This window comes from Eubalaena glacialis, chromosome 20, assembly GCF_028564815.1.
Source record: "Eubalaena glacialis isolate mEubGla1 chromosome 20, mEubGla1.1.hap2.+ XY, whole genome shotgun sequence".
NCBI lineage: Eukaryota > Metazoa > Chordata > Mammalia > Artiodactyla > Balaenidae > Eubalaena > Eubalaena glacialis.
The window spans coordinates 31,805,306-31,825,621 of record NC_083735.1 but is presented as its reverse complement, the minus strand read 5'-3'; the positions used below and the strand labels follow the sequence as shown (position 1 = coordinate 31,825,621).

Genomic DNA, 20,316 nt, shown 5'->3' with positions numbered 1-20,316 from the left:
AAATCCCTTTGAAGTCATTTCTTTTTACAAAGATGTTGGTTAATAAATCTGTGGCTAATGTGAGTTAACATTAAATGTTTCTAAATAAGTATAAAATAAAATTAACATCAAATGCTTTGTTTTAGTCTATGATAGCAACAAATAGAAATCAAAATGATGAAATATGGGAATAATACCTTCCTTATACTGAGGTACTGTTAAAATATTTTTTAAAGTATTTAATGAATTATATCATTTTGTCAATAGTTTGATTCCTTTACTTCACCTTTAACTGTAAGACAGGTTGCTGTTACTGTTCCTACTGCTGTCTTCTGATAGAGATCTGTTTGAAAGAAACAGAATTATTTTTAAGGTTAGCAAACACTGTAATCTTAAAGTCAAGAAAAGTAATAAAGCTAGATTTGTCCTAATTACTCAATTAATATGTACCAATATCCACTTTGCTTTCTATATGCCACTCAGGGATCATATATTCTAGTGTTTGGTTTTTTCCTAAGGTTAGCCTACCTTTTAAATATGTTAAGCACTTTTAAAATTTCAAACTAAAAATCCATCTATTACTTTTCTCTATTTTGTCTACATGGAAGACTGGATGAAATATTAAAATATCTATGATCATGCTTCTCCAAATCAAACAGATAATTTACATGTAAATTCTTAAATTATCATAACTTCAGTTATATGATTTCTATCAAATACCTACGTGAATAGTTATTATTTCACTTCTGTTGATGAGGTCCTTAATGAGGCCTCTCTGTTAGCTATGCTTAGTTACACTTTGTGGTATTTATACAGCCTCCATTTATTCTTTGGCTCCTATACACACTCAGCTCCTGTTGAAGAGGAATATCATGGTGTAAAGGTTCCTACTAAATGGCTACAATTCTTTGGCCACAGATGATGAAATCAGGCTTGAACACCTAACTCAGGATTATAAATCCAGACAGAACACTGGCTGAAATGAGATACACTTGCACAGTTATTTCCTTCTGTCTCTTGAGAAAATGAACTAACAGGCACTGGTTTTGGCAGATTATTGGGATTTTTACTTGAAAATGAAACTAGAAAGAGTTGAGATAGGTACTCTGGGCCATGTGTAAGCAGAGCAGTCATCTTGGAGAGAATAGACATGGGCAAGAAGAGACGATGTCAATCGTAAAGGCTTTGGGTGATGGAGACAATGGCCTAGTTCATAACCATCCAGGTCCTTACCACCCTTCTGTGTTTCAGCTCTACATCATTTCTTGCCCTTGCAGCCCTGAAACCATTTACTGCTGCTCTAAAATTTAGGCTGTCATGAGCAGACTTTGTTCTTTATGATCAGTGGTACCTTACTCTACCATCTCTTCCCAAAGTCAGGTCGAGTTCTTGCAACTATTCAGATTTGTCCAAGAGGTCTTCAGTAAGAGCACAGGAAGACATGTCAGATATCATTCAATTAAGTCAGTTTATAACAGTTGAATGATTGATGAATCTTGCAGAACACTACCCTGAATTACCTGGTCGCTGCTAACTTGTTCATAAATAAGATTAACTAACTTGGGAAGTAGAGGTGTTGATTGAAATATTATACCATTATTTTGTCTCTGGCTACACAAATGAGAAACAAAAATGATTTCCTTTACAATGAAGAAACGAGACTCACTTCTTTACCCTCGCTTCTGCATTCTCATTTTCCGAAATATTCACTAAGCAAGTTGTGGTTTGTATTGGTGTTACAGTAAAGAAAAAAGTTGTATGAAAGTGAAGTAAGTCAGACAGAGAAAGACAAAGTATGATCCCACTTATATGTGGAATCTAAAAAAAAAAACACCCTCACAGATACAGAGAACAGATTGGTGGTTGTCAGAAAAATGGGTTGAGAGACTGGTGAGCAAAATGGGTAAAGAGGGTCAAAAGGTACAAACTTCCAGTTGTAAAAAAAATAAGTCATGGGGATATAATGTACAGCATGGTGACTATAGTTAATAATAACGAATTACACATTTGAAACTTGCTAAAAGAGTAGATCTTGAAAGTCCTCATCAGGAGAAAACCAAATTTTTGTAACTATGTATGGTGACAAATATTAACTAGACTCATTGTGGTGATCATTTTGCAATATATACAAATATCAAAGCATTATGCCGTAAACATGAAGCTAATATAAGGTCATATGTTAATTATACCTCATTAAAAAAAAGACCTAATCAAGCTCTGTTCTACAAAAAAAAAAAAAAAAAAGGAAAAGCTGCCCAAGTGCCTTAATTCTAATTTTAGAAACACATGAGTGATATTAATTATGTGTAAAATGGGCAGTATCCTATGTGTGTTCTCGCCCTCATTCTTTGCCATCTTATATTTTCTCAGGTTCCCCATATTCTCTGCTTCCCTGTCTCTATTAATCTTCACCTTCCCCATATTCTATGCTGCCCTGTCTCTGTTAATCTTCACCTTCCTCATATTCTATGCTGCCCTGTCTCTGTTAATCTTCACCTTCCCCATATTCTATGCTGCCCTGTCTCTATTAATCTTCACCTTCTTTATTCTATGCTGCTCTGTCTCTATTAATCTTCTTGGCACAAGTGAACGTCAGTGCAAGGAAACGGGGTTGCTTGGGAAGTAGACAGACCTTCTAAAGCAGTTACAGCCAACATGGCTTTCTATTCGAAAGGTACTGAGGATTTATTGAGTAACTTCAGTTGTTCCTGGGCCTATATAAACATGAAACTTACCCACCTGCCTGAAATCTGAAAAAAATTTGGTATGTTTCTAAACATTTACCCAATCCATCCAAGAGTCCCTACTTATAATATTCTGAATAATATTTGAATTTTCTCCTAAATCATTTTTAATATTAAATATAAAGATAATGAGTTTACTTACCCTCCACTTACTGTACTCCAAAATATCTTCATTTTATTCCATTTAAGAGCAATGATGGGAATTAAAATGAGGAAAGGCAGGACAACGTAGAAACTGATCACAAGGCCATTTTTTCGAGAAGCACCACGTCGTTTTACCAACATGTCTGTACTTTTACCTGAAAACATAAGAGTACCTTTTAACTTTTTCAAAAATGGTATTCAAAGCATATTAATAATTTGAATTATAAAACTTTGGAATTCAAATAATATAATCATAGAGTGAATAAACTTAAATTTAAAAGTGTTTTCCAGTATTCTGTGACTATGCCCCAAAGTACATTATATATTTCTGTCTATATATATATATATAAAATTTATTTTTAATCTTTGTATATTTAATATTTATGTGCTAATTTCCTAATATATTTTATTCTATCATATTCCCTTCTATGGACTGCTACTTAGAACACATTAGATTGATATTTTCATCTAATAGGTTCTTCCATTTAAAATATAGAGAAAAAAAAGAACTGTTTTAAAAATTATTTATGGAAAATTTTTGACATAACTGAGGCTAATTTTAAAAAAACAATAGTAGACTAGGTTAATTTACATAATAGATGTATAAAGTGATATTGTTTTAATTTTGACTGTACTAATTAGAAAAATAGATATTCCTCTTGGCATTATAAAGACATTACATAAAACCAGAAAACTAAAGCTATGGAAACTTGGTCCAGTTAAGCAAAAGAAATAAACCAGACAATTAAAATACAAAAAACTATATCAAGCAATCAGAATTACCACCAAAGCAACTTTTGAGGATATTAAGTGTAAATGAATTTAATGCCCCCTCAAAAAGACAAAAGGATCGGTGATGTTGAAACACATACACAGTCCAATTATATGTTGATTAGAAGTAATTTACCTTAAAGAAAGTGATTTAGGAAGTTTTATGTATTATAAGAAATAAATTAGCAAATATATGCAAAAATATTGAAACTAATCAAACATGCAGCAGTCTCATGCTATGGTAGAACTCAACAGTTTATAGCTCTCCTTTCCTGGCCTCACCCATCAGAAAAGGTCCATTCTCCTTTAATCCATCTTTACTAAAATTATCATGTTGCAAGTGGAGCTTCCTTCTCATGTGCTTAATTACTCCAAAGACTGATTAAAGAGATTACTATTAGATTAACTGGGAGATATCCATTACTCTAAGGAAGAAAGATTGGGAGCTTCCACTTGTGGGCATGATGAAATTTTTCCGTTAAATGTGTCAAATAATAAAAATATGAAACAGGATAAAACATGAAGGAAACGGTTTCTGGAAGTCAACAGGAAACACAGAACTATAATATCTGAAGAAAAGAAAACATGATGTTGATTTTATGGAAATACAATTCTACCTATGGATAATTTGCTGATCTCAGAACAGAGAATTGGAGTCCTAAGCAAAGTACAGCATTCCCACGGAGCAGAAGACAGAGTTCACAGCAGAAGAAATGGTGGGAACCTGAAGGGTGCAGCATTGAACAGAAAGTTGCTCTGCAAATTAAGGATTCCAAAACTGTTAAGGGGATCCTTGCAGGTGTCCTTGGCAGAAGGATAAGGAATATATATGTGTATATATACATACATAGTATGAGACAATCTGAACCTAATTAGACAGCAGCTCTTACTGGGGTGAGAGTGGAAAAGAGATACCAGAGTTTGAGCAGTAGTGGTAAAAAGAGCATCAAGAAGATCCCAATTTCTCCACATCCTCACTAGTACTTGTTGCCTGTGTTTTTTATTATAATAGCTATCCTAATGAGTGTGAAGTAGTATCTCATTGTGGTTTTGGTTTGCATTCTCCTAAGATGTTGAACATCTTTTCATGGGCTTTTTGGCCATTGGTATATCTTCTATGGAGGTGTGTTTATTTAAATCCCTTCCCATTTTTTATTTATTTTGGTTGCGTTGGGTCTTCGTTGCTGCACGCGGGCTTTCTCTAGTTGCCGCGAGCGGGGGCTACTCTTCGTTGCGGTGAGCGGGCTTCTCATTGTGGTGGCTTCTCTTGTTGTGGAGCACGCGCTCTAGGCGCACGGGCTTCAGTAGTTGTGGCTCGCAGGCTCTAGAGCGAAGGCTCAGTAGTTGTGGCGCACGGGCTTAGTTGCTCCACGGCATGTGGGATCTTCCCGGGTCCCCGGGAACCTGGGTCCCCTGCATTGGCAGGCAGATTCTTCAGCACTGCACCACCAGGGAAGTCCCTAAATCCCTTCCCATTTTTAATTGGGTTATTTGTCTTTTTATTATGGACTTGTAAGTGTTCTTTATATATTCTGGACACAAGCCCCCTATGAGATATAATATTTACAAATATTTTCTCCCACTCTGTAGTTTGTCCTTCACTGTCTTGGTTGTATCACTTGCAGCACAAAAGTTCTCAATTTTGATGAAATTCAATCAGTCTATTGTTTCTTTCTTCACTTGTGCTTTGGTGTCTTCGATAACACACCTATGCCAAAGCCACAAAGATTTACTAATATGTGTTCTGAGTGTTTTATAACCTTAGCTCTTACATTTAGATCTATGATCCAATTTCAGTTAATTTTTGTGAACCTTGTGATGCAGTAATCTAACTTCGTTTGCATGTGGATATCTACTTGTCCCAACACCATTGTTTTAGAAGACCATCCTTTGTCCTTTGAATTGTTTTGGCATCTTTGTCAAAAATCCATGACTGTTAGCATTAAGCTTTATTTCTGGACTCTTTCTTCTATTGAACTAAATATCTGTCCTATTCTTGGGACAGTACTACACTGTCTTGATTATTTAGCTTTGTAATATGTTTTGGAATTGTGTTTTCAGTTTCAAGTTTTCTTGAAAACTATGTTTTCAAGATTGTTTTTACTATTCTGTGTTGCTGGAATTTCTGTAAGACTTTTAAGATCAGCTTTTCAGTTTCTGCAAAAGAGACAGCTTGGGTTTGTTAAGGATTGTGTTGAATTTGTAGATCAATTTTGAGAGTATTGAGAGTAATAACAATATTGAATCTTCCAATACATTAACAGGAGATGTCTTTACATTTATGCAGATCATTCTTTCAATAATGTAGTTTTAGCTTTCAGTGTATATCTTACACTTCTTTCCATAAAATTATATCTAAACATTGTATTATTTTTGGTGATGTCATAAAATGGAATTTTTGCCTGACAATTTTGCTTTACTGTGGTAAAATACTTAACACACGAAATTTATTACTTTAAATATTTTTGAGTGTACAGTCAATGGCATTAAGTACATTCACATCTTTGTGCATCTATTATTACCATCAAACTCTAGAACATTTTCATCCTCCCAAACTGAAACTCAATCCTTTAAACATTGACTTACCATTCCCCCTCCCTCCAGCCCCAGGCAACTACCTTTCTACTTTGTCCCTATGAATTGACTACTGTAGGTACCTCATAAAAGCACAATCATCCAATGCTTGTCCTCTTGTGACTGGCTCATTTAAGTTAGCATAAGGTTGTCAAGTTCCATCCATATTGTACCATGTGTCAGAATTTCATTCCCTTTTAAAGCTAAATAATTTTCCATTGTATGTATATACCACCATATGTGTATACTGTTGATGGACATTCGAGTGTTTTCACCTTTCGGCTATTGTGAATAATGCTGCTAAGAACATGGGTGTCCAAATATCTGTGAGTCCATGCTTTCAGTGCTTTGGGGTATATACCTAGATGTGTAAATTCAGGATAATATGGCAATTCTATGTTTAATTTTATGAGGAACCACCATGCCATTTTCCACACGGGCTGCAGCACTTCTACATTTCCACCAGCAATGCACAGGGGTTCCAATTTCTCCACATTCTCATCAGGACTTGATATTTTCTGAAATTTTTAAATAATAGCCATCCCAATAGGTTTGGATTAGTATCTAGTTGGAGTTCGGACCTGCAATTCCCTAACAATTAGTGACATTGAGCAACTTTGCATGTGCTTATTGTCCATCCGTGTATCTTTTTTGAAGAAATGTCTATTCAGGTCTTTTGCCATTTTTAATTGGATTTTATGTTTCTTTGTAGCTGCACTGTAGGAATATTTTACATATTCTACATATTAATTTTCATCAGATATATGATTTGTGAACATTTTCTCTTATTCTGTGGGTTAGCTTTTTCCTTTATCAATAGTGTCCTTTGATGCACAACAGTTTTTAATTATAAAATTCTAATTTATCTACTTTTTTCTTCTGTTGCCTGTGCTTTCAGTGTCATATTCAATAAATCGTTTCTAAATCCAATGTTATGAATATTGCCCCCTTTGTTTTCTTCTAAGAATTTCATAGTTTTAGCTCTTGACATTTAAATCCTTGGTTCATTTGGAGTTAATTTTTTTTTAAGGTGTAAGTAAGGGTCTAACTTCATTTTTTTGCATATTCATATCCAGTTATCCCAATATTATTTGTTGAAAAGACCGTCCTTTCTTCCCTTGAGTGGTCATGGCATCCTAATTGAAAATCATTAGACTGCATATGTGAGATTTTATTTCTGGACACCTTATTTTTTCCATTGGCAAATTTCAGTTTTCTAATTTTGTTGCCCAAGTAATATATCAACTTTCAGGAAGGTACAAAAGAGCACCTCCAGGGCTCTTGTTTTTAAACTTTATAATGGTGATGTTGAAATTGATCATCCAAATGAAATCTCATACTACAAGTCATCAGAGTGGACGATGCTATCATAATTTTCCTCCAACTGAAGAATCAATGAATGAACAGAATATTTCTAGTAACAAAAAGGAAATATGATATTCTTATCCAGTTAATCATACTTCAGCATGTAATATTTTGTCACAAATACCTAGAACGTTCTGTATTGTAAAGAAGATCTAGAATAGTATCTTTTCACCTTTTATTACATTGGGGCATGAACATTTATTTGATATGATTCACAAGTGGACAAATATACATGCAAAGTTGACTGAAAGGAGTTAGATGATGTAGGAGTGATAAACATTGATTAATCATTTTAATTGGTGTTTATAAATATAAAATAAAAATATGTTCTATTATAGTACAACATTATTTACAGTAGCTCTAAAGAAAGTGAGATAACAAATATGAAATAATAAAATGTACAGTATCTGGTGAAAATTACAAAATTATGATGAAAGAAATTAAAGAAGACATATAAATGGAAAGAAATACTGTGTTCATAGACTGGAAGATTCAATAGTAAATAATAAAAATGTGAAACTTCCTAAATTGATCCATAGGTTTAACACAATTTGCATCAAAATCACAGCAAAATTCTTTTGTAAACATAGACAAGCTTAATGTATATGGAAAGGAGAAACCTTAAAATAGCCAAAACCATTTTGAAAAAGAAGAATGAAATGGGAAGACTCACTTTTCCTGCTGTTCAAGATTACCCTATAACTACAATAATCAAAACAGTGTAGTATTGGTGGAGGGAATGACACAGAGATCAATGGAACAGAATAGACATCTGAGAAATACATCAACACAAAAATGTCCAATTAATTTTTAACAAAGGTGCAAAATCAACACAGTGGACAAGAGACAGCTTTTTCAAAGAATTGTGCTAGAACAATTTGACACCCATAAATCGGAAAATTAATCTCCCACCCTTTATAAAAAGTAACTCAAAATGGATCATGGACTTAAATATAAAACATAAATCTATACCTTTTACAGATATCATAGCAAAAAATTTCAAGACTTAAGACTGACAAAGAATTCATATACTTGACACCAAACACAGATCCAAAAAGGAAAAAAAGAAGAGCTTATCAAAATAAGAATTGGAAAAAAAACACCTTTCGGTCTGAGAAAAAACACTTGGAGAGAATATGTTCAAATCACAAATCCCACAAAATAGATGTTTATGTGAAAACTCAACATTTAATAAACAATACAATTAGCAAATGGGAAAAAGATATGAACAGACTTTTCACTGAAGTGGATATGCAGGTGCCAAAGAAACACATTAAAGATATTCACTATCATTATCCATTAGGGAAGTACAAATTAAAAACACAATGAGATATTAAAACACACCAATAGAATGGCAAAAAAAAATAGTCGTATCTTCAAATGTTGGCAAGGCTGCAAAAAACCCATTCGTTTATCACTGGTGGGGATGTCAAACAGTATATAGCCACTTTGCAAAAAGCTTGGCAGCTGCTTTTAAAATTATCAATGGCTTACCATAGACACAGCAATTTCACTCTTGGCCATGCTTCCCAGAGAATTAAACATTTATTTTCATGCAGAATCTTCCGCACAAATTTTCATTGCAGATCTATTCATAATAACTAAAAATTGCCATCCACACAATGTCCTTCAATGGGTGAATAATTAAACAAAATATGATACAGATATACAAAGGAATACTAGTCATCAATACAAAGGAATGAAGTGAGAGGAAAAGAAAATCTCAAAAAGATACAAACTACATGGTTCTATTTACATAACATTCATGAAATAACATAATTAGAAAGATGAAGAGCAGTTTAGTGGTTGCCAAGAGTTCGGAAAGGGGAAAGAGGGAATCGGTGTAGCTATATAAAGGAGTAACAATATCAGGGGCCACGTAGTGATGATGCAGTTCTATATCTTGATTGCGATGGTGGTTACACAAATTTGAACATGTGGTGAAATTGCATAGAAATATACGCACATGTGAATGCATGCACACACGTATACACAGATAAGTGTATGTATACTGGTGAAGTGTGAATAAAGTCTGTGTATTTCATCAATGTCCATTTCCTGGTTTTGATATTCTGCTGTAGTACTGAAACATGTTAACATTGACTGAAGCTGAGTAAAGGATTCGTAAGACAGCCCTCTAAATTTTTTTGCAACTCTTTATGAGTGTATAATTATTTCAACATAATAAGCTAACTAAAAATAACAGTGGGATATCATTACACATCTAAAGCTGGCAAAAAAAAATCAAACAGAACCACCAAAAACGACAATACCAAATGCTTGTGAAGTGTGGATCATCTGTGCAGAGCAACTGGGACTCTCACAGATGAATGGAGGGAAGGAAAATGGCAAAGCCACTTTGGAAAATAGTTTGGCTGTTTCTTAAAAAAATTAAAAATACACTCATTAAAAAAAATACACTGAGTAAACGATCCAGCTATCTCACTTATAGGTATTATAGTGAGAACTTATATATAGACAAAAGCTCCTACGTATTTACCCATCAAAAAGTGAGAACTTAAATACAGGCGAAAGCCTATGTGTACATGTTTACAGCGGCATTATTCAAAATTGCCAAAATCTAGAAACAACTCAAATACCCTACAATGTGTGAACGGATAAACAAACTATATAGTTCATCTTTTCAATAGAAGGCTACTTAACAGTAATAAAGAATGAACTATTAAAACATATGCCAATGAGAATGAATCTCAAATGCATGTATGCTGTATAGGATATTCTGGTATAAGACATTCTAGAAAAGGCAAATCTATGGTGACAGAGACCAGGTCACTGGTTGCAAGGAACTGGCAGTGGGAGATGAATACAAAGGGCAGCAGCCAGAGGGAAGATCTGAGATGATGGACCTGTTGTGCATCATGACTGTGGTGGTGGGAACGGAATACATACATTTTTCAATCCTCATAGAACTATATACCATGGAGGGAATGCTACTGTGTGTAAATTTTTTAAAAAGCAAAATATTCTTAATAAAAAATAAATATTAAAAAAGAGACAATGACTAATAATTTTTTCAAAATTTCCAGAAATACACCAACCTCTGTATTCAAGAATCTCAGCCAAACCAAGCAAGATAAATTCAAAGAAAAACTGATGTTGGTAAACCATAGTGAAACTATGGAAAATCAAAGATATAAAGTAAGTCTGAAACTCAGACAAGGAATGAAAGAAGCATTATATTATTGGGATGAATAATAAGAATGACGGCTGCATTCTCATCACAAAATGGAAACCAGGATACAATGGGATTACATCTTTACATTGCTGAAAGAAACAATTCTACTTCCAGTGAAAATACCGTTCACAAATTAAGACATTATGAAAACATTTTAAAGACAAAAGCTGAGACAGTTGATCACTACAAGGTACACACAAAAAGAAATACAAGAGAGAGTTTTACAGGTTGAAAGGAAATGACCCACACAGAAATTTGAATGTGCTGGAGGAGTTGAAAAGCCCTAGAAAATGGTAAATAGGTTGGGATAAATGTAAATATTTACATTAAAATTCTTTAACATTTCATTGCCTATTTTAAGGCAAATACAATGCTGTATTGTCAGGTTTACAACATATACATAAATAAAATAAATAAAAACAGAAGCACAAAACAGAAGCACAAATGATGGAAAGACCTTAATGGAATTACAGTGTTCTGAGAGTTTCACATTGTGAAGTTTAGAAAAATCAAACATGCTACAGTTGCTCACGAATGTTCACCAAATAAATGAAGAAATGTTTTGTGCCATCTACTATCCATATACTTTGGATGTGGAAGACTTTATTTTTTGTACCTTTCAATAGTAGAGTTAAAACTTGAAAGAGGCAACTCTGTTGTGAACTAGCACATCACAACAGTTAACATCCTTGGAATATACAGACTATATAATAAAACTATCACCTATTCTATCATTTAACTATACCTATCTAGAAAACTCTGTTGTACAAATAGAAAAGTTCTGGAAACCATTGTTAAAATTAAGAGAAGATCTGTTAAAGTGTTCATGTCTAGATTTGAATTTAAACCATATACAACATTTTGATTGACAATATGATCTAGAGCTGCACTGCCTAATTTAGTAGCTACTAATCACAAGTGACTATTTAAATTTATATTAGATAAAGTGAAATAAAATGGAAACTTTAGCTCCTTGGTTGCACTATCCACATGCTAGGTGCTCAACAGCCACACAGACCGTGGAGGTGTATACTATTCCTCTAAGTGCAGAAGGCCCTGTTGGAGTACGGTGATCTGGATACTAACCTGACGTAAGCCAAAACCCGTCATTGATACTTCCTCCTGGTGATGAAGGCGTTGGTTCACATTGTGGAGGAGCATATCCAACATCACAGTGACAGTTATGGCGAGTATTGCAAACCTAAAACCAAAACCAAATTTAAAAAGTGCATTTGATGTATAAGATAGAAATTAAACACATTATTTGCTATTTTTAGTCAATGTAAATTATTAAAGTACTATAATTTAGTATATTATAGGTAGTTTTCTATATTAATGTGGAAAGCAATTCTTAAATTAAAAATTAATAATATTCATGCAATATCTTTTCAAATGTCCCAGAGATTTTCTCTTATTTATCTCTTGTACTTTTAAATAAAAGTATATAATATTCTGATACAACTGAAATGACTTATTCTAGAAAGGCATAGGAATTATGAAGCTAGAAATTATAAAATAGTGGGAGTTTAAATATACTATGAATTGTGCTAGTTCAAAAAAATTAGCCAAGATAAGAGCCAATTTTTACAAAAAAAAAAAAAAAAATGGGGAAAAACAAAAGGGAGAAGTATTCTTAATAGACATAGATAGCAAAATTTATTTGGCTAGAAATAGGAAGGCTAGAAAATATCTATAAATGTGATCTGGTTGGTGAATTGAAAGAAGGGCCAGAAACAGAATAGAGAATCTAGAAATAGGTTCGTGAAAAACTTAACAAGAAATTAATTAAAATTAAATAAGAGAGGAAAGAAACAGAAAAGAAACTGTAAATAATAGGACATGTAAGTGATCTGGGAGAAAAATTTTTTAAAAGACACACAGGTCACTTTTCTCCTGGATTACTATATAAAATAGGAAGCATCAGTATGGCAGGAGACACTAGTCACACAGTTAAAGCCAAAGACATGCTTGGAAAAACTTACAAAGTTTATAAAATTTCTATTACCTGGTAGATAATTTCACAATGGATGGACAAATAGAAATGCAAATGGAAAATGTGACCATACATACTTAAGGACTGTATAATTAATTACTAAAGAAATGCAAGTTAACAATGGATTTAGCATGTTTGAAGAGATTCAAAAGACAGAGAAACTAGTCTGACCAGAATATGAGGAAATACGCATTTTTATTTTTTTATGCATATAAAAAAAAAATGCATTAAAAAAAAAATTATTTATTTATTTTTGGCTGTGTTGGGTCTTCGTTTCTGTGCGTGGGCTTTCTCTAGTTGCGGCGAGCGGAGGCCACTCTTCATCGCGGTGCGCGGGCCTCTCACTGTCGCGGCCTCTCGTGGCGGAGCACAAGCTCCAGACGCGCAGGCTCAGTAGTTGTGGCTCACGGGCATAGCCGCTCCGCGGCATATGGGATCTTCCCAGACCAGGGCACGAACCCGTGTCCCCTGCATTGGCAGGCAGATTCTCAACCACTATGCCACCGGGGAAGCCCTGCATTTTTTTTTTATGCATATAAAAATATGCATTTTTACAGGTGAGACCAAAAACTGGTATAATATTTCTTGAAGACAATATAATATTAATGAAAATTTAAACGGTACATATATTTGGCTCATCAGATTTCACTGCTAACAATTTAAGAAGTCAGATAAATGTGCAAAGGTGAAGGTACAACAGTGTCCACTGTACCATTAGTTACAATAGTTAAGTAAAAATTTAACATTATCTGAAAGTCCATCAGTGGATAACTTTTCAAATATAGTAAGGAAGAGACATGCAGGGAAACACACTGAAGCTGTTCAAGGATGAAGCAGATCATAATGAACAAGAAAGTCTGCTCCCATAAAAATATGAGATTATAAGTAATATGTATAATATATATTGTGTGTTTAAATATTTATCAGTACACATACACTCAATTATAAGTAATATTTTTATGTATGTATAAATGTATATGTGTAATCCTTAATGAGCTCATTTCCAAAATTTCATAATCTTAATCTAACATTATAATAATAGATTGTTTCATATTGAATTTTAGTACAAAGTTCAAAGGAAATTATTTGCTCATGAAGACTATATGATCTGATTGAACACATAAATCACATATATACGTATGAATAATGGAGTCTGCTTTTCTTATTCGATTTCAATTTTCCAAATACACTTCCACACCTCAAATAATTGTAAGCATTATTATACTGAAAAATGTTATTGACATGGATCAAAGTAACTATACTTAAAAATAGAGTAACCATTATACATACCCCATGTCCATGGCACTTTATTTTGGAGACACAAGTTGCGTCTGAGCGGACAGTGACGTCTGTGCAAGATCCTCTGTTACAAAACTAAAATGTGAAAACAACCACCAACGACAAAAATTTTAAATTTCAAGTCAAGAGTTGAACAATTGTACTTGGTATGAAAATTAGATGCACAAGATATATATACCTCAGATGAATCTGGATTTCAGATCTGCTCATTCTAATAAAAGAACTTGGAGTCAAATGGTGTGTTGTTACCTTATCAAATATCGTATTTTGAGAATCAGAAACCATTTTTTCCCTTGAGAGAGCAGAACTGTGCATTTATCGATATTAATTGGTATAAGTACAAAAAGAGCCAACTTGTATTGACTGTTGGTAATGAGCTAGGATCTGTCTTTGCACTTTCTATATATTTTTATAATATATACTCATACTGACCCTGTGAAGGAGATATTTTCATCCTCATTTTATATTTGATGAGAAGTAAATGTATACTTTTAAGGTCACACCACCACTGACTGACAGAGCCAATATTCAGTATAAGAACTACTTTACTCACAGAGCCCAATGATCAATGCTCAATACCAGTGTTCCTGTCATTTTTATATGTTTTTCCCAACTTTAATGACCATATCTCTTATCTTTTGCATTAGGAAAGGTGACCTTGAGAAATTTGTTTAATCTTCCTTACCTCAGTTTATCCATCTTTGAATTTGGAATAATAATTATAACTATCTCAAGGTTATGAAGGTGAAATAGCTTGCTACGGATAAAGGAACAAAAGCGGTGTTTGGCACACAGTAAACGCTCACTAAATATAGGATATTATCTTAATTATTTATTTATTTAACCTGATTTCTATGTAGACTCTATGTTAATATTTGTCTATTCAAATTTCAATTTAATTTGACTATCTTTGGGAGAATCTACTATCTGATGGATTTTCTTAAGTATCTGGTAGAATACCCCCTATCTGATGAATAGTCTAAAAATATCATTATTTTCTATCACCATTGCTAATTAAGGAAAGAACAAATATCAGCTTGTTCATTAACTGAAAGTGCTCTGATAAAGCCAGCAAGGATAAGAAAATGTTGGACAAACCAGCATTACCTGCCCACAAAACTATTTTCATTCTAGTGTTCTTAACATTGTCATTGAGGCAATACCAGTCATACTTCCCTGGCTTGTTTTTAGGAGAAAAATAAGCCAGGAAAAGTTAAGAACCATGTTTCTGATATAATTTCTTTCAACTAAACAGATCGATTTGTAGCTGGCTCTTTTGTAATGACAGGAAAAGCAAAAGACACTATGAAAATACTTAGCCTTGGTCAGTGGTTGGGACAGTGTTTTGAATATTAACTAACACATAAGATTTCCCTCTTTAAAAAAGAAACACTAATAGTGTCCCAGAAGAAATCACATCACAGTTCAAAAAAAAAAATCCTTGATATAACTAAAAAAATATTTCCTGAGGAGAAAAACTTGGGTTATGTGAGCATGTTTTCATACAGTTCTGTGTATAAGAATGGGTAAGGAAAAGACAGTTAATTTTATTCGTTCAGTCATTGATTAGCTTATCTATTTTTGGACAATTACATGCCCCAGACATTTTTCTTCAAGTTTGAAATGATTATGTTAAGAAGATATGCTTAATACCCCTCACCTACTTATATGAGCTACAATCAGTTTGATAAACTCCTGTTCTGTCTTCTAAATAAACAATTCAAAGAAGCCTTCTATCACAACCAATATTGAGCAAACTTGCATTGCTGGAATAATACCTATCTTCATGTAATATATTAATCACTTAATATATTACAGTATTACATTTAGGATTATAACATTTATAATTTTTATTATGATTGACAAGGAAGACATACTCTTCTTTATGTTGATAGATAAGAAATAAAATCTCTTTTTCTCTCTTTTCTTATCTATCAATTGATAGACTGATTTTTACAAAGGACCCACATTTGATGAGAATGTGGTAAAGAAGCCTTTACCATCTAACCTCTCTGAAAACAACTGAACACTGTAGAATAACAAATGAACATAAAGTATATCCTTGATGACTTTTTAAAATAACCACAGAATGATTCCAATTCAAATTCACAGACTTGGCACCCACAATAGCCCCCCTTTTCCCAATAAATGAGAGTAAAGGAAAACCAGAAAGAGACATTTAGATGAGAGAGTAAAGGACTTCCTGGGATTTTGAAATAAAATGAAGGTCACTGTTGGATGAGATGAAGTGAGAAAGCAACCACAGGGAACACAGTGGCAAAGGGGAGAGCCTAGGTGATCAGCCTCACACTGCTTTAGAGGAGCTGCAGCCTCAGAGTCCTAAGGAAAAACAGGAAGAAGAGCTGAAAGGGCAAGATGGGAAAGGGTGGCTAAAATGTGGAACTATCAATGGAAGTCTGCGCACAAAACCACAGAACTAGTTAGCTCTCAGTATCCATTACTCACCTCCCTCCTTCTCTCAGTTACAGAACACAGTCAACACAACACTTTATCCCAAGGGAGACAATTTAGAAGAGTATTTTGTTTCATAAAGCAATTGAATTAATGGTGACTACAGAATACGGGCTTGTCCAGTGGTCTGTCCTCTAGAATTGGTACTATCCAATTAAACTACTGGAAGTACCACGGCCTAAAAGCCAGCTTCCAAAATAGAGACTGTCATATTATTAGAGCAGGGTGGGGGGACACAGGCCAAATGGCAGGAAACCATACATCTTGTAAACAGCGGGAGCCCACAGGCAGACAAAAGAAAAGCAGAAACCTCCAGACAGACAGGAAACCACACATTTTGGGGTGATAAATGTCCTGGAAGCAGACAAAGAAAGGTGGGAAAAAGCAGGAATCTGTGGCATCTCAATGCAACCTGTTGTCATTAGGCCCTCATTACAGTAAAATTACCTTGCAGATAATAAGTTTCCATCATGCACTGACTCCATGACACTTCCAATCAAGGCTAAATAAGGACAAAAATCCCTCCTACCCTCGGGAAGGTGGAGCTGGGATAAAAATCAGGGAATTTTGACCCTAAACCCTTCCCTCCCCATTGAATATTCCACCCCTTCATTTCTACGCCCCACATAACTGGCTTGCCAAAAAACTCAGGGCAGCTACTCACCTGAGCCTGCCCGCTCTCCCCTTGAGAGCATACTATTGCTTACATAAATCATTGCTTTGCTTTCTTGACTTCCCTATCTTGTCTCTGAATTCTTCCTGTGATGAGACAAGAACCTACTCCCTGGTAACAATGTGACAAACTTCAGTCACATAGAGAGAGCTGCCAATTAGAATTTTTATTAAAAGTGGTGTGGGATCAAAAAGTCACTGCCAGCTTAAAGCTCCTCCAGACCAAGCAGGAAAAGTCAAAGTCTTTGTTTTTCCTTTCCTTCCCTTCCTCTCCCATCCCCCCTTTCTTTTTCCTTTTCCCTCCATGGGGACATTGCCCAGTTGGGCATGGGCTAATGACTGGACTTTCCCAGGCAGAGAATCTTGCAGGAGAAATGGATAACCTGTAATGCTTTTAGTGGTGAAACAGGGCTGGTGTGAGAAACCAGAGGTCTTTTAAATAAATGGCTCATTTTTCCACAGGACATTTGCTGAATTTAAATGTTATGTGGGATGATAGAAGGCTAGTTACCTAGCGTAGCAATTTTCTATTAGTATTTGTATGTCTAGTGCCCATATGGTTTTATTCCAAATGTTACTGTAATTGTGTTTATCCAGTATATAAGATGCTGCTTCACTCTCACTAATTCTAAGATTAGTTTTCTTTGTCGTTAGTTTTCAGAAATTTTATTATGCTGTATCTTACTGGATTTCACTGGGTTCATTCTATATCATGTACTTTCAGCTTCTTGCATCTGTGGGTTTATGCCTTTTGAAAACCTTACAGGCATTATTTCCTCAAATACTTTTCCATCCTTAAGTTCTTTCTCTTATTCTTCTAGGATATTAGAATGGCTATTATCATAAGGACAAGGAATAATAAGTGTTGGCTTAGAACTGGAGTAAAGGGAACACTTGTTCCTGTTTGTGGGAATGTAAATTGGTGTAGCCACTATGAAAAACGGTATAGAGGTTTGTCAAAAAGTTAAAAATGGAACTACCACATGACCCAGCAATTCCACTTGTAGGTATTTATCTGAAGAAAATGAAAACACTAACTCAAAAATATATCTGCATCTTAATGTTCATTTAAGCATTACTTATAATAGCCAAGATGTAGAAGCAACTAAAGTGTCCTCCAGTGGATGAATAAAGAAAATATAGTATATATACAAAAATATAGTATATATATACAACGGAATATTTTTCTGCCATAAAAAAATGAAATCTTGCTAGCTGTGACAACATGGATGGACCTTGAGGGCATTATGTTAAATGAAATAAGTCAGACAGAGAAATATAAATACTGTATAATCTGACTTATATGTGGAATCCTAAGAAGAATAAAAACAAAACAACCCAAGCTCACAGATACAGAGTATTGGTGGTTGGTGGTTGCCAGGGGTGGGATTTGGGAGATTGGTGGTTGCCAGGGGTGGGATTTGGGAGGTTAAGCACAAACTTCAAGTTATAAAAATAAATAAGTCATGGGGTTGTATGGTGCAGTATGGTGATTACAGTTACTAATACTGTACTCTGTATTTGAAACTTGGTAAGAGAGTAAATCTTAAATTTCTCATCATAAGAAAAAAATTATAGCTACATATGGTGACAGATATTAATTAGACTTGTGGTGACCATTTTGAAATATATACAAGTACGAATCATTATGATGTACATGTGAAGCTAGTATAATGTTATATTTCAATAATGTAGAAAAATATAGTAACATACAGTAAAAAATTTCAAAAATAGACAAAAAGATGTGATAATATATTTGACTTCTTACACATTTCTAAATCACTTTCCAGAAAGTATGGGCTAATGTATACTTGGTTTAGGATGATAATAAGTTGTGCTTCTCACCATCAATTATTATTTTCAATTCCTAACTGATTAGACGAACACAATTGTTGGATATTCATTTTTATTTCACCAACTTAGAAGCTCCCTGATCTCAGTGTTCCAAGTTTCTACAGAGTTCAATCTCCAGCCATGCTACTCTCCTTAGTGGAAGTTGTGAGTAGAACTAAAAGTTCCATCCCTCTAATCAGTTGGTCTTTCTGGTAACCAGCACCATCCTGAAGCCATCTAGATGCCCCACCCTCTTACTCCATTAGCATAAATTCGGTTTGATTGGAAGGGGCTCATTATGAATAACAACAAAAAAATTCTTATCAGTCAGGTAATTCCAAGGGGTTTAGGATCTTTGTGCCAGAAACCAGGGGCAAACACAAAATTATTTTTTTGGTGTTATGCCACGCATAGACGCCATTAGAGTGCTTTCTTTCTAATTAATGAATGATTAAATTAGTTAATGAATTTATTTATTTACTTTGCCATACTTTAGTAAACATTTTGGCACTTTGTTTTTGGTTTTTTTTACAGTGATATTATTTTCCAAGTGTATTTTTTTTTTAACTTCTTTATTGGAGTATAATTGCTTTACAATGGTGTGTTAGTTTCTGCTTTAAAACAAAGTGAATCAGCTATACATATACATATATCCCAATATCTCCTCCCTCTTGCGTCTCCCTCCCAAGCTCCCTATCCCACGCCTCTAGGTGGTCACAAAGCACCTAGATGATCTCCCTGTGCTATGCAGCTGCTTCCCACTAGCTAGCTATTTCACATTTGGTAGTGTATATATGTCCATACCACTCTCTCACTTCGTCCCAGCTTACCCTCCCTGTGTCCTCAAGTCCATTCTCTACATCTGCGTCTTTATTCCTGTCCTGCCCCTAGGGTCTTCAGAACCAGTTTTTCTTTTTTTTTTTTTTTTTTTTTAGATTCCATATATATGTGTTAGCATACGGTATTTGTTTTTCTCTTTCTGACTTACTTCACTCTGTATGACAAACTCAAGGTCCATCCACCTCACTACAAATAACTCAATTTCGTTTCTTTTTATGGCTGAGTAATATTCCATTGTATATATGTGCCACATCTTCTTTATCCATTCATCTGTCAATGGACAGCAACTTAGGTTGCTTCCATGTCCTGGCTATAGTAAATAGAGCTGCAATGAACATTGTGTTACATGACTCTTTTGGAATTATGGTTTTCTCAAGGTATATGCCCAGTAGTGGGATTGCTGGGTGGTATGGTAGTTCTATTTTTAGTTTGTT

The 20,316-nt window shown here is 34.3% G+C and overlaps 1 protein-coding gene across 1 annotated transcript in view; it reads right to left on the bottom strand.

Moving 5' to 3' along the window:
* Positions 1 to 267: 267 nt before the first annotated feature.
* Positions 268 to 20,316, bottom strand: part of LOC133081281 (A disintegrin and metallopeptidase domain 3-like) — a 103,814-nt gene continuing 83,765 nt past the window's right edge. Inside the window, exons 17-20 of the mRNA XM_061177367.1 lie at positions 14,057 to 14,140; positions 11,860 to 11,974; positions 2,866 to 3,022; positions 268 to 322 (exon numbers count right to left, since the gene is read on the bottom strand). Of these exons, the coding sequence (XP_061033350.1) occupies positions 268 to 322; positions 2,866 to 3,022; positions 11,860 to 11,974; positions 14,057 to 14,140 (411 nt within the window). The remainder of the gene's footprint in view (positions 323 to 2,865; positions 3,023 to 11,859; positions 11,975 to 14,056; positions 14,141 to 20,316) is intronic.